At 34.0% G+C, this 14,514-nt stretch overlaps 1 protein-coding gene and 1 long non-coding RNA gene across 10 annotated transcripts in view; one reads left to right on the top strand and one right to left on the bottom strand.

Moving 5' to 3' along the window:
• LOC122399736 (AMP deaminase 2) overlaps window positions 1–14,514 on the top strand; it is a 41,745-nt gene that overhangs the window by 11,570 nt on the left and 15,661 nt on the right. For 7 of the 9 annotated variants that reach the window (XM_043400648.1, XM_043400647.1, XM_043400646.1 and 4 more), the window contains one exon: window positions 6,191–6,295. The exons of 1 other annotated variant lie outside the window; for it this stretch is intronic. In XM_043400648.1, coding sequence (XP_043256583.1) covers window positions 6,191–6,295 — 105 coding nt within the window. Of the gene's footprint in view, window positions 1–4,703; window positions 5,234–6,190; window positions 6,296–14,514 lie in introns of those variants that run through there. One more of the 9 variants, XM_043400651.1, reaches the window with a different exon arrangement.
• Window positions 9,284–13,604, bottom strand: LOC122399739. Its single transcript, XR_006259286.1, has 4 exons — window positions 13,241–13,604; window positions 13,009–13,119; window positions 10,703–11,255; window positions 9,284–9,428 (listed from the first exon to the last, which is right to left on the bottom strand). It is a non-coding gene; the product is annotated as an uncharacterized LOC122399739 (long non-coding RNA).

Here is a 14,514-nt window from a genome sequence, read left to right as displayed (position 1 = left end):
TGTTAGAATTTCTACATATTCTCCACTAAAATATGCGTTGTTCGCATCTTGAAAAATTAAAATCCTCCAATCCGTTAAGAAGTTATGACATTTTAAAGATACGCATTTTTAGGGTAGCATTTCTGAATTTTTTTCTCGAAAGTGCGTAAGATTTCGGGGTATCACTATTCGCCAAAAATGCTTATAATTGACCTCTGTAACTAAATATAATTTTTTCAGTATAATTTGAAATTTTTTAATTTCGTCTAAAAATTTCAGTATCTACTCGAATTTTTTCTCGAAAGTGGATAGGATTTCAGGGGTATGTGTATTCACCAAAAATGATTGTAATTGAGCCCCGTAACCAAAAATAATTTTTCCAGAATGTTTCAAATTTTTTAATAACTTAGTAATGAACCAATTGACATTCTTGATTTTCGTCTTATTTTGCCCTCTAGAATGTCCCATTAAAATTTTTCCCAAGAGTAGCCGAACACCCTGTATATAGCAATCGAGGGGTCGGTGGAGCGCTTGTGAGAGCGCGATCCCTCTGGTGGCGAGCATGGGAGGCGACGCTACACGACTAATAATCAAAATAATTTTAATCGTTAATTTCGATTAATAATTAAAAATAACGTAATCGTTAATTTCAATTGAAAATTAAGAGTAGTAATTCAATCGTCGTTGATTCCAATTCTAAATCATACCAGGTGTACGTTTTATAAACAGTCCACATCTTTTAGATTAGCTTTTGGGAAAATTTTATTTAATTACCATTGTTTGGCATCGCTTGGAAATGAAAAATTCATTCAGGATTTTTCTAGGGAACAAAAAATGTCACCATTTCTTCGAATAAACTATGAGAAAGTTTAGGAAAATTAAAAATTAGTCGGGAAATTACGGACAGATGAATTTTGGCTTTGAAATCCAGGAAATTCGAAGTATCGAATAATCAATACTACGTGAGAGCAACACTCACAACGTGTTCATCGCTTTGCGAGCACTGGTGGATACGTGTATCCATTATACGTTCAATAACTTTCAATTATTATCACCAAAAATACATACATTTGTATATTTTTAAAGTAACAACAAATTGTGGCAAATCAAAGTAAAGAGATGTAGCTTTATGATAACCAAAAACAATCATAACTGTTTTCTGCCCCGGTTGTGAGGTCTGCCCATGCTCTTGTACTCGAATATTTGTTTATGTTGAGGATCCCATGTTACAGTTAATATCGAGTTTAAGATAAGAACTTGTTTACGTTCGTTTGAGGTCTCGCCACATTAATCTGAATTTGTAGCGTCAAACAGTGTTAAATCCTGTCAAAAATTCTGTGCAAATAGCAAACGGATAAGATTTGTGTATCTTGTAATCGTGGAAATTTGGGGATTCGAATGAGCAAAACTCGACTTCCTCTCAGTAACACACATTTAACGAGCACGAGGCTTCGTTACGGACAAAAGACACACGGTGTAATAGTAAGTACGTCAGAAGAACTCTAGGTGGCGCTTTAGTGCTAACAGTAATATGTCCCTAAAAAAAACTAGCACGTAAGAACTATTACTGGTCTGAATTATACACATTGCAAAGCATGCTATCAAAGTAAAGCGAAACATACTAATTTACCGACACACAGAAAATCTTAAACGAAACTTTAGCGTAGGAGAAAGTGCTATAGGGAATTTTTAAATCCAGTAACTTTAAAATTTGGAACTTCTAGTAATTTTTATGAATTTTTCATTTTCAGGCAATGCCAAAAATATGCTTTTTTAACATCCCCCTTTAGATTTATTTGTCATGTTATAGGCATTTTTAAATTGTAATTTGCAAAATTAATTCACGTACGAAACGTAAACGGAAATTAGTTTTCAAACTGTTTTATTATTTTTATTCGCTGTCATTCGAATAAAATTTGTCCAATCGACTCTATTATAAAATATAGTTAAATATTTCCGAAAATGTTCTGTTGTTACGTGTTACGCGCTTCGTAAGCCTGTATTACGAATTGATCACTGTGCAGTTTATCTTGTTTCAAATGTCGAAGCGATACTTTGAAATCCAATTTGTAGTATCCGAAAAAAGGTGAAACCCTACATAACAAGTGACATAACTTGAGGAAACCTTAATCTTATATAATAAGAAATATCCCTTGCAAAACGAAGCAAAATTATGCAATTCAATCCATTCTTACTTTTTTTTGTAAAAAATAGTCCTCAGCATAAATGTTATCATTATACTATTATTTTTCCCGTTTATGAAATATCCGACTATGTATATTGTGTCTCTTAAACGTTCATTTGAAAACTTTAAATCCATGTATCTCGAAAACAATTTTGGCAAAAATATTAAATACAAAAGTTTTTTAGTTTCAGGGGGAAAATATATATTATTTATTTTTTATTTGGTGGACGTTTGAAAAATAACTTTTTTTTTTTAAATGTAGAAACCTATATTTTTATTTACAGATTGTTATCCTACGTAAAAAAAAAAAAGAACAAACTTTTGTATGGAATATTTTTCCTGCCCTGTATAACGCATTCTGTTAGCTTTCACACTTGGAATAGAAACGAAGGAAGACTAAGCGATTGTTCTCACTGGTTTATCGCTTCCAAGTACCGCTAATGTTTACGAATCGATACGCCACGCGAATCTGTAACAAATTTTATTTGTCTTTAGACGCAAATATTGCAAGATTAAATCATCGGAACCGACGTAGCTGTTAATGTCGTTGAATTTATTTTCTATGCTCTATCAGAGAAAAAATTATGTACGTTTGTATTAAGTAGTATTTTTGTACAATGAAAATCGTTGCTTAAAAATCCTGTCGTTCCCCATCGAGTGCAACGTACAATTGTCTAACTTTCTTTTTCCTTAACTTGATTCAAACATTCTGAATGCGTTCCATTTTATTTAAATTTTATGAAAAATATTCTGAACAATCTAACGCCATCTACAGGTTGACTCATGTACCAGCTTGTTAATTGTCTAACATTCTTTTCCCTTAACTTGATTCATTCCATTTTATTTAAATTTTATGAAAAATATTCTGAACAAATCTAATGCCATCTACAGGTTGACCTATATATCACATATCTTAGAAACTGATCATGATATTGACAAATGTTTCAGGTAAAAGGTCATACATAACCTGCTGATGCAAGTAAGCTTTTCCTAAATGGACGCGTGGGGGGCATACGAAGGTCAAGTTTCTTTTCTTAAATGAAATTATATGTACATCAATTAGGGCGACCCCTTACATAAAACTACCGAATCACTTACGGGCGAGAAATCATTAATTCAGAGGATATTTTAATAATATTCTTGTTACGCCACTAATTTACAATATTACAATTAAAATATCTTCTAAACTGATGCTTTCTCGCCATGGGTGACATAATATTTTTGCATAGGAAATGTGTTTGAATTTGTGTCATACGCCTTCGCTTATTTCTTTTCCTAACTTCAGTTTATTCTATATATCATCATGCAATTGCTTATATATTGTATAGCCAACGCGTTTTACCTATATAGCTCATAATTAACACCTTGGCGTACGATTTAATTCCAAATAATTTTTCAAATGTTTTTAAATTTGCTCGTACAAGGAATGGCCATGAAAAAGAATAGATTTGTTTTAGGAACGCCTCGTCAATGTAAAAATGTGATGATTTTAATACATTAGACTTAATGACCAGCGAGTAGCCTCATGACAAACTTGACATTAAGAATTTGTAACGAGTCAAACTCGTCATTGTACGGCAAAGGGTTAAGTAAATATAGTTGTTTTGTTCTGCATCCTGTTTCAATCTTTTCATGCGTCTATCGAAACAGTTAGGAAACTATTTATATATCGTGTCATGTTTTGACTCTTTTCTCAAGCGATACAATTGTTTATGTAGAACTGCTTTCCTTACCGGGCCTTTGGACTCGTGTATATTACTTGATCGTTTCCAAGCATCATATGATGTATTACACTTTTTAATACAGTTTAATCGATTCTTGGATACAGATAAGAAAATTAGTGCTAATGCATTTTCATCCTTACTTGTCCATTGAACTTGGTTTCTTTCATCTTTAAGTGTAATTCCATTCGTATACTCCCACAAATTCATTACGGATCAATATACTCTTCATCTGGAGTTTCCGTGACTCGTAATTTGATTCGTCTAATTTTCCAACGTGTTGCGTACCTCCCACGTGGCTCATTTTGAGGTTAGGTTTAGATATTTTATATTTTCACTTACGGGCAGCACCTGGGCCCATAACCTGTTTCGATAGGTGCATGAATAGATTGAAACATGATGTAGAACAAAACAACTACATTTACTTAATTACAAACTACATAGGAAAAACGTGTATACAATGTATAAGCGATTGCATGAAGGTATATGGAATAAACTGAAGTTAGGAAAAGGAACAAGTGAAGGCGCGTTGATGATAGTGGCGCGTAGCACAAATTCTAACAAAAATCTATATGATTCCATTTGAGAAAACAAAGTTCTTTACATGTTCATTTAGGAAAGAATGAGATTAGATTATGTGGCCCTCGAAACCATTCAACATTTTTTTTAGTATTGTCAACAGTTTCCAAGATTCTATCTCATAATCGACATTCGTAATAAATAGTAAATAGTCGATGCTCGAGGTAGATAATAAGTGAAAACGGAGCAGAAGGTTACGTCAGCAAAAATGGGTTGTATACATATACGGTACACTTCGATAACGCATTATGTGTACTGTACTCCGCTGACTTGAAGTCCCGTGGCAGGAATGCGAGAAAAGTAGGAGGGATACACGTATTCCCACGTACGCATTGAACTCTGGTTCGCTATTCGTCGCGGCAGTTACACACACACACACACACACACACACGTAGACTGCCTGAGTGCAAGGGAGCGAGATAGATAAATGGGCGGTCCGACTCGTATCGTTGTGTGCCGCCTCGCGGGACACCAAGTCAACGGAGCACAGTACCGTATGTATACGGGCTGGAGAAGGGGTTGGTTGCTCCTCCGGCGGTCCACACGGTCGGTCGTCTTGCTCAGTCGTCGTGCGACCGTCAAGGGAGTGCCACATCTTTTTTTTTCCCCCCCCTCCCCTCGTGACGCAATGCATGCGACGCAGATCACACTTTCGGTCTAGGACCACAAAAATAATTTAAGCCCGTGGACGACCGTAGAAAATCATCGATCGTTTCTCGAATTACCCTTTCCGTGACCTCGCGCAAGTGTTAAACCGATGTCAGACTATGTGAGTCAATGTATCGATTTGTAGCAATTTCATTCTTGAGAATTGTGTTGATTGTGCTGTGACATCTATGATCATGTGAAAAAATGTAATCGACGGGATTTAAAGAAAAAAAACTGTTACGTCGACGATCGAATCGCAAATTTTGTTCCCCCAAGCTATTTTTTTTCTTTTTTAAATTAACGAATTTTCGTTGTCGCGTAACGAATACTTTGATCGTGATTTCTGTATAAAATTTGTTGCATTATTTAACGGCGCATAAATAGACGTTTCAGAATTTTTTTTCAAGCATCTCTCTACGACTGCAGTGGTTTCATTTCGTTGACATAATATTTTTCCGGATCGCGTACTTTTTCAGACGAACCCAGGGTCAAATTTATTTACAATTTCTAATAGATTTCGACCGAGTTGTCGTAGGATTATTGGAGTTGTAGCGAACGTATGGACGAACGCTATGAATCTGTTCCATTTTAAGTCTCATTGATTCGTGGCGTGATCGTGTATAGCTTTTTATACCAAATAGGTTTATCATTCCGAAGAAGCGTTATCGCCCGGTAACAATGTCAACTTGGCCAGTAAATAGTTAAATCATCTATACGTAATTTTCATGTGAAATTAATGATTTATGTATATATAATAATCGAAGGATTATTTTTATTTTTGAAACCCCGTAAAAAATGTTTCACGCGTACAATGATCTGTAAATTGATGGTAAAAATCGAGTTTATCAACACAATTAAAATACTCGAACGGGAATTGAATAAAATAAAATTTAAAAATAAGAAACACAATATAAACTAATAAACGAGAAACTGAAGTATCGTTCTGTTTGTTTGAATGTTTGTAATGAAAATTTTTCTTTGGAGTATTGAGATAAATAAAGAAAACAAAGAAATAAGATTAATAAACGCAGAAAGGAAGATATCCTTACGAAATGTTTTCATCTTTTTGGCGGTATAGCCGTATACATATACAAGGAAGTAAAGACCAAGAAGAATTATCTAACATGTTCGCTGGTGCGAACGAATCGAAACGATGGCTGAGGGATAATAGGATACTCTTGAGGTAAAATAAAAATGTGCTAGTAACGATTTGCTCGTATTCCCTGGAGGAAAACGCCATCCGTAATACGCCAAATATTTTGATTGTCTTAGTTAGTACATATTGAATTATTTCTATCGTTTGGTAGTAAAATTGTTACTTTGAAAAGTCAATATTTTGAGTTTTCGTAGCCTTATCCTTGGTGAATAGAAGTTTGAACATTTTTGATGGCGTATGCTTGCCAGCAACGATCTAAATATATCATACATGCAAATTTTAGATTTATTTAAGTATGCTGAATCCTTTATCGAAATTAAAATTTTTTTACGTCTAACGATACTTGGAAAACAAAATCCATCGATTACGATACACTGATACAAAATTACGATCCCATCGACGGATCAGTAGTTACATTTGTAATTTATATTTTCATGAACATGCTTACATACATTAATAAATTACAGGTTTTGCACGGCAAATTAACCATTTTGCAGATCATATTCACCTTTCTGCAAATCAATATCAACTTGTTGGCACAAAAAATAAAATAAACACAATGTCATTTTATCGTGTTTTTTTTTTTTGTCATTTTATTCGTAATTAGCGAGCTAGCTCACGAAAAGCGACTAATTGATACCTTCTTTAATTTGATTTGCGATAAGGCGAATAAATGTACAGGGTGTTAGGCCAACCCTGGGAAAAATTTTAATGGGAGATTCCAGAGGCCGAAATAAGACGAAAATCAAGAATACTAATTTGTTGATGGAGGCTTCGTTAGAAAGTTACTAACGTTTAAAGTTTCCCCCGTATTGAATTTTTTTCTAGAAAGTGGGTAGGATTTCGGGGGTAGGTCTATTCACTAAAAATTATTGTAATTGACCCCCGCAACCGAAAACAATTTTTCCAAAACGATTTGAAATTTTTTTTTTTCGTCGAAAAATTTAGGCACCTAAATTCCTTTTTCATTTTTAATAAATTTGTTTCACGCTCTACAGAAAAGTTGTCTAATATTTTTTTGTAGGTACTCATGGGCTCTGTTACAGAAAAAAATTTCATTGAGATACCTTTACTATTGTAGGAGTTATGGCTGTTTGAAAATTGGACCATTTTCATGGGGTTTTTCTCATTTTACGGGATCAAGGAATAACTTTTTCAATATTGTTAGAATTTCTACATATTCTTCACTGAAATACGCATTATTTGGCTTTTCAAACATTAAAATCCTTCGATCCGTTCAAAAGTTATGACATTTTAAATAGTCATATGAAATTTCGGGGGTGCATTTCTGGCTTCACATTAGATTTTCGGTCAGGAATTTTTTTCTTGAAAATGCGTATGATTTCGGGGGTATGTGTAATGACCAAAAATGATTGTAATCGATCTCTGCAACCGAGAATAATTTTTCCAAAACTATTTGAAACTTTTCAAATTCGCCCAAAAATTTCGGCACCTACTCGAATTTTTTTCTCAAAAGTGTTTAGGATTTCGAGGGTATGTGCAACGACCAAAAATGATTGCAATTGACCCCCGCAACCGTAAATAATTTTTCCAGAACGATTTGAAATTTTTTTTTTTCGTCGAAAAATTTCACACCTAGAATTTTTTTCTAAAAAGTGGGTAGGAATTCGGGGGTATGTGTATTCACCAAAAATGATTGTAATTGACCCCCGCAACCGAAAATAATTTTTCCAAAACGATTTGAAATTTTTGAATTTAATTGTTGATAACTGTTTAACGAAGCCTCCATCAACAAATTGGTATTCTTGATTTTCGTCTTATTTTGGCCTCTAGAATCTCCCATTAAAATTTTTCCCAGAGGTGGCCGAACATACTAATATGAAATTTGTAGTGGTATCGTAAAGAGGAGGTATCTTTTAATTACACGAAAATTTAACAGTAAATTTTTGATATTTTAGAAATTTTATTCCGAAGTGTACTACTAAGGTGACCATATTTCTCAGCATGAAATTCGGGACGGTTGATCCTCGGGGGGTGAAATTACGCGGGAGAATTTAAAATTCTTTTTTTTTTTCGAATCATAAGTGCAATAAATATCCTTACATATTTCGAAAAAATTTCCATAGCACCGATTTCAATGACGCTTAAATATGTATTTTGTTGGGAGACACGTTGTTTAAAAACTTTTCAAAATATTTCTGAAAATTTATTTATTACCATTACGTTCAATTTTGGTCGTACGTGTGTCGGTACAACCAACAATGCACAACGGATTAAACATGAAACTTAATCGATTCTAACACAATCGGTGGTTTAGGTTAACTTTGGTGAAACGAATATTCACGCAAGGCAAAGTTTGTTGTTCAAGAAAGAAGCCGCACGAGAGAATCTCCCTAACAACGTATTTAAAAACAAAAATATGACCACGAATATTTCCTTGACGAACGAGTGAACTGAATTACAAATCTTTGGCAAAGTGAAAATGATATTACGTACATTTAGTTGCGATCTCTCTCGCGTCCATGACGATTCTGTTTCGCTTATCGTTTTATACGCTCTACTGCGCACACTCTGGACGCGACGCGACTAACTTGCACTCGACCGTCGATAATACAGGAAGCAATTACTGATCCCAACGGAGCCTATCATTCAACTGTATCTAATTCAAAATTGAAGAACATTTACGAAAATAAATGAAATTTACCAACTTCAATAAAAACAACATAATTTTGTACCAAGCCTAACCTACACTCGTCTCAAATATTTAATATATGACGCACAGTATTGAGAAAAATTGTTACTTAAAATTATGTTTCCGACGACATATTTCAGTGTCGTTGAAGTCGGTGTTATTCCAAATAATTATCATATAAATATATAAGAATACATATATTTTGAGTTAATAAATATTTTTACATTTACGTTCGTTAATACTGAATGCAAAAAGTAAAATGTGTGTGTTTGTGCGCCGTGTGGTCCAAATGAAGTGTTTACAGGTGTTTACTCAAAGACCAATAAAGATATCGACTTCATTTGTATATTTATATATATGTATATATGTATATACATATATTTATTTTATTTATTCGGCGTTTTTTCGAGAGATTGCAGAAACACAATGCTATGACGTGAACTAGTGTGTGTTGAGGCATGAGGCGGACACTTCGAACATTTTCTTCAATCATCCATCACTCGGAAACTAAGGTATATAGGACATATATGTTCATATGACACTTTTTTTTACTTATTTTAGTGTGTAGATTCACTGAAGTACGACCGTATATTATTGAGACACCCTCTATACACGTATATTTATAAGTGGGAATCTTAAAAAATATAACCCGAAAATTTGCTATTAAAATCGTAGGTGATTCACACTATGAATTGTTTTGTAAAAAAAAAAATCTAATAAACAATAACTATTCGAAAAAAGTTTAAAAATTAAACTTTTTCTATCGATAAAAATGTCAAGTATTATATATACCGTTTAGTTTATTTAAAATGTTACGAGATGTTCTCTCAAAGAAACCAATGAATATATCGATTTAATATTGTTTTCCTTTTTTTATTATTATTATTAAATAGTTCAGGAGGGCTGATGTTTCCATTTACAACAAATTCTTTTAAGGAGACTGTTAGGCCAAAAAGGTAGTTCCTCAATTTTTTTCAAAACGGAAGGTGGTATTATTTTTATTGTTTGGACAGTTGTGATCAAACTGAATAATTATTTACATTATCAGAAGAAACGGGACAAAGAACTCCAACAAATTCTGGACTTATGGTCACCTTAGCACTATGACCCTGTTGAAGGCTTTAAAGCCAGGAACCATTTTGAGAATGTCAATTTTAACGAATTTTTATATTTTTTTTGTCTTATTATTTTCTCCGCCACTGTGCGACGTTATCTTAACGAAGAATTTTATTCTACAATCAATTTTTATACGTAGAAAGATATATTACGTCGTCTCATAAGTAATGCATTTTTTTATGAAACTAAAAAAATGTTACATTGGACACGATATATCTTTACACATTTAATATAAATATTAGCGTGAATAGACTTCAGTAAAATAAAAAAACAGTAAATCTCTGTAAAGATGAATCAAAATACTTGATGAACTATTATCGAGGAGAACTGAAACTTGGACGAATTAGTTCACAAATCGAACTCGACTCGTTCTACAATTTCTCGTATCGACTGTGGGTAACATCCCAATTATTAGTAATCCAATCGTCATTAAAGAATAAAAGTCGATTCAGTTCTTCTTTCTACGCTAATAATTTGGTCGTCCATTAAATTTCGTGTCATCTTTTTTCGTTATTTGCCCGATACTACTGCGCGCAATAGAGTAAAACTTGGACTTAAGAACAAGTAGGGGCAGTGACTAATGGCCAAACGCGCCAAATGAATTGCAATTATTACCAAGAAACATCATTAAATGAAGTAAAATTATTCTTTTTTTTTCAACTTACTTCTAAACGTAGATTCATCCATTTACTAGTTGTACTGTTATGTCGTGGAAGGATCATAGGGCAGGTTCCCTCGTGAAATAGCAGGATCTTCACAGCATGCACGAAGTGAGTGCTGAGGAAAAGTGTAAAGGAGTGATGTTTACGCATAACAGTACTTCTTAAGGATACACCCACTCACATTGGATTTGATTATGGCGACCTTTGTTCGAAGGTTGAAGCGGAAGAGAAAGAAAGGGAAAAGAGAGTGCGTCGGAAACGACAAGCAGGTCGGTGGAAAAAGCAGCATATACTGCGTGCTGTGTGTACGTGCGCACGGTACTTCGCGCAGCGTCGTGGTGTCGAGAACGAAGGCGAATGTGAATCTATTCTTCCCGCTCTTGACACGGCTGAAATCCAAATTATTATCGGCAAGCGACATTCGTTTTTCTACCCGTTTCTTAACTACCATTGTTCGCTTACCTTCGTGGATTCGTGTCAACTAGGGTTGCTCTGCAAAAATCGGGCGTATATCCGCTACACGCAAACTGCCGGGCCTAAGACACATGGAATCGGTCTGCAATATATGCAACGATTTTAAAGTCGATATAAACAATGTACGAAAAAGAAAAAGAGAAGAAAACGTGTCAAATATTTTGAAGTATACCGAAATATATTTATTTAAATTATAATATCGTGAAAGAAGTGAAATTGTACCTATAATTAATATAAAATAAAAATTTTAATGGGAGATTCCAGAGGCCAAAATAAGACGAAAATCAAGAATAAAAATGTGTTGATTGACGCTTCGTTAAAAAGTTATTAACGTTTAAAATTCCGCCCGTACTGAATTTTTTTCTCGAAAATGCGCAACATTTCGGGGGTATGTCTGTTCACCAAAAATGATTGTAATTGACCCTCGCAACCGAAAATAATTTTTCCAAAACGATTTGAAATTTCTTTTTTTCGTCGGAAAATTTCACACCTTCTCGAATTTTTTTCTAGAAAGTGGGTAGGATTTCGGGGGTATGTTTATTCACCAAAAATGATTGTAATTGACCCCCACAACCGAAAATAATTTTTCCGGAACGATTTGAAATTTTTTTTTTTCGTCGAAAAATTTAGGCACCTAAATTACTTTTTCATTTTTAATAAATTTGTTTCACGCTCTACAGAAAAGTTGTCTAATATTTTTTTGTAGGTACTCATGGGCTCTGTTTCAGAAAAAAATTTCAATGAGATACCTTTACTATTGTAGGAGTTATGGCTGTTTGAAAATTGGACAATTTTCATGGGGTTTTTCTCATTTTACGGGATCAAGGAATAACTTTTTCAATATTGTTAGAATTTCTACATATTCTTCACTAAAATACGCATTATTTGGCTTTTCAAACATTAAAATCCTTCGATCCGTTCAAAAGTTATGACATTTTAAATAGTCATATGAAATTTCGGGGGTGCATTTCTGGCTTCACATTAGATTTTCGGTCAGGAATTTTTTTCTTGAAAATGCGTATGATTTCGGGGGTATGTGTAATGACCAAAAATGATTGCAATTGACCCCCGCAACCGAAAATAATTTTTCCAGAACGATTTGAAATTGTTGAATTTAATTGTTAATAACTGTTTAATGAAGCCTCCATCAACAAATTGGTATTCTTGATTTTCGTCTTATTTCGGCCTCTAGAATCCCCCATTAAAATTTTTCCCAGGGGTGGCCGAACACCCTGTATAAACTTACCATTTTCACATATTCTACTTTAAACATTGTCATTTATATTCTTACGTATATTAAGGTAACTGTTTAGTGGCTTTGCCCTAAATCTCTATATTTCTTGATGGTTTTTTTTTTTACAAAAGACTGTATGTACTTCAGTATCGAAGAGAAATATAGATATGGGGAGGGGGGGTGAAAAAGTAATGAGCTTTAGCACGTATTTTTCCAAAAAGAGACTTAAAATTTTAAGAAACTACGATATCCGTGGAGAATCCGAAAAATAATTTAACTAAATTTTATTTTATTATTTGATTTATTTATTTGAAAATAACAAATTAATAAAGTTTTTTACCCGTTTAAATTAATTCCGATGGTATTAGAATTTAATTTTATGGAGTAACGACAATGTTTTGGAAATATCTCGAAAACTAAACATACATATTTAAATATCATGTAAATTCGTGACGCAACCATGATTTTAAAGAATCGTCTCATACTTTCGTTCCTTATAGGTCAAGAAGTATTAAAATTTGTTTGACAAACAAATATCACTTGCCGACAACAATTTGGGTTACAGATGTATCGAGAGCGAGAAGATGAGGCTCACACTCACCTTATTTCTCGATTCTACCGAGCTCACGTGTATAGCAAATTCATCGTCGCTCTTTCCGCTTCAACCATTGGTACGAACGTCGCCATAATCGGATCCAATGTGAGTGGACGACTGCAATAGAAATTGTGTGTTAATCATCATAAAGTTATCATTATTTGATGAGTATTTGAGTAAGACGAGGTCGAAACTTGACGGAAAATCTTTAAACACGTCCGAATGTTCCATTGTTTACCGTAGAGTGTACCAGCATGGGTATCAAATGCTTGCTCCTGCGAGCAAGAGAAACGATTGGGTGTCCCTCTAGCGGCGAAATCGGGAAGCGTCGCCACATCCTATCGATGGTTCGCTATATCGAAACAATTTTTTCTTCCTCGTGAATATCGAATGTTCATCGTTATCCAGCAGACGTAGCTTTCGATAATTTAATGGGTTCTCCCTCGGGTTGGTTGTTACGAACATCTGCGGTAGAAATTGTATATTAGTTTACTGTAGAATTGTTATCACGAGTACTTAAATAATACGAGGTTAAAACTCGGACGTAAAAGTTTCAAATACCTCTAAACATTTGAAAGTGGATCGAGACTTGTGAAAACAGAAACAGTTGAATGTCACCACATTACAATAATGATTCTTAAAATGAATTCCAGACGTGTCTCGTAAATTGAATATTTCTCCTTCGAACCAATATGTCTTTCACGACGTCGCTGGTCCTACGGGATAACCCCAATTTGAAGGAATAAAAATGTTCAACTTACGAATCGTGCCTGAGGTTTATTTTAAGAATCGTCACTATATATTTAATATTTATATAAAGTTTGTTATTTTAGGTTAGGATTTAGACAGACTGTAGACACCTTAGTTTAGTACTAAAATCAAATACTAACCAGTAGTTAAATATATCTGTAATTTAAAATAAGATTAAAATCAACATTTTTATCGTCGATCGATGCCTGTTTAAAATTCCCTCTGCTTGTCCCGGTGTTTTACATTATACACGAACCGTGATGGGATGTAGATGCGTTTCCGACAGACGGATCGATTAACTTCTCATCGTACAATGACGAATCTGACACGTCGTAAGTTCTTTGTGTCAAGCTTCACAACTATGAAACTACGTACATTATTAAGCCTTGTATATTAAAACCAACATGTCTTACATTCCTTACATATTCCGTTAGAAATAAAGCGCCATTTGTTTCCGCGCCACCTGGAGTTCTTTTGGCTTACTACTATTGTACCGTGTGTCCTTCGTCTGTAACTGAAGCCGCGTGCTCATTAAATGTGTGTTACCGAGAGGAAGTCGAGTTTTTTAAAAGAATTCCGTTTCTATTTGCAAGCATTGCATGCACGAACAGATTTAATTAAAATCAAATGATATACATTTGGGTAATTACCTGTAAATAAATCGTTCATCAAGGAACTAAAAACTATTGTGAATTATCGTTTGAAAGAATTCTATGTACATGCGAAGTTATATATACACGTTTATAGATTCAAAAAGCTATT

Source organism: Colletes gigas, unplaced genomic scaffold (genome assembly GCF_013123115.1).
Source record: "Colletes gigas isolate AHSC1104 unplaced genomic scaffold, ASM1312311v1 Colletes_gigas_Sc00015, whole genome shotgun sequence".
NCBI classification, from domain to species: Eukaryota; Metazoa; Arthropoda; class Insecta; order Hymenoptera; family Colletidae; genus Colletes; species Colletes gigas.
This window is presented reverse-complemented; position numbering and strand designations above follow the sequence as displayed.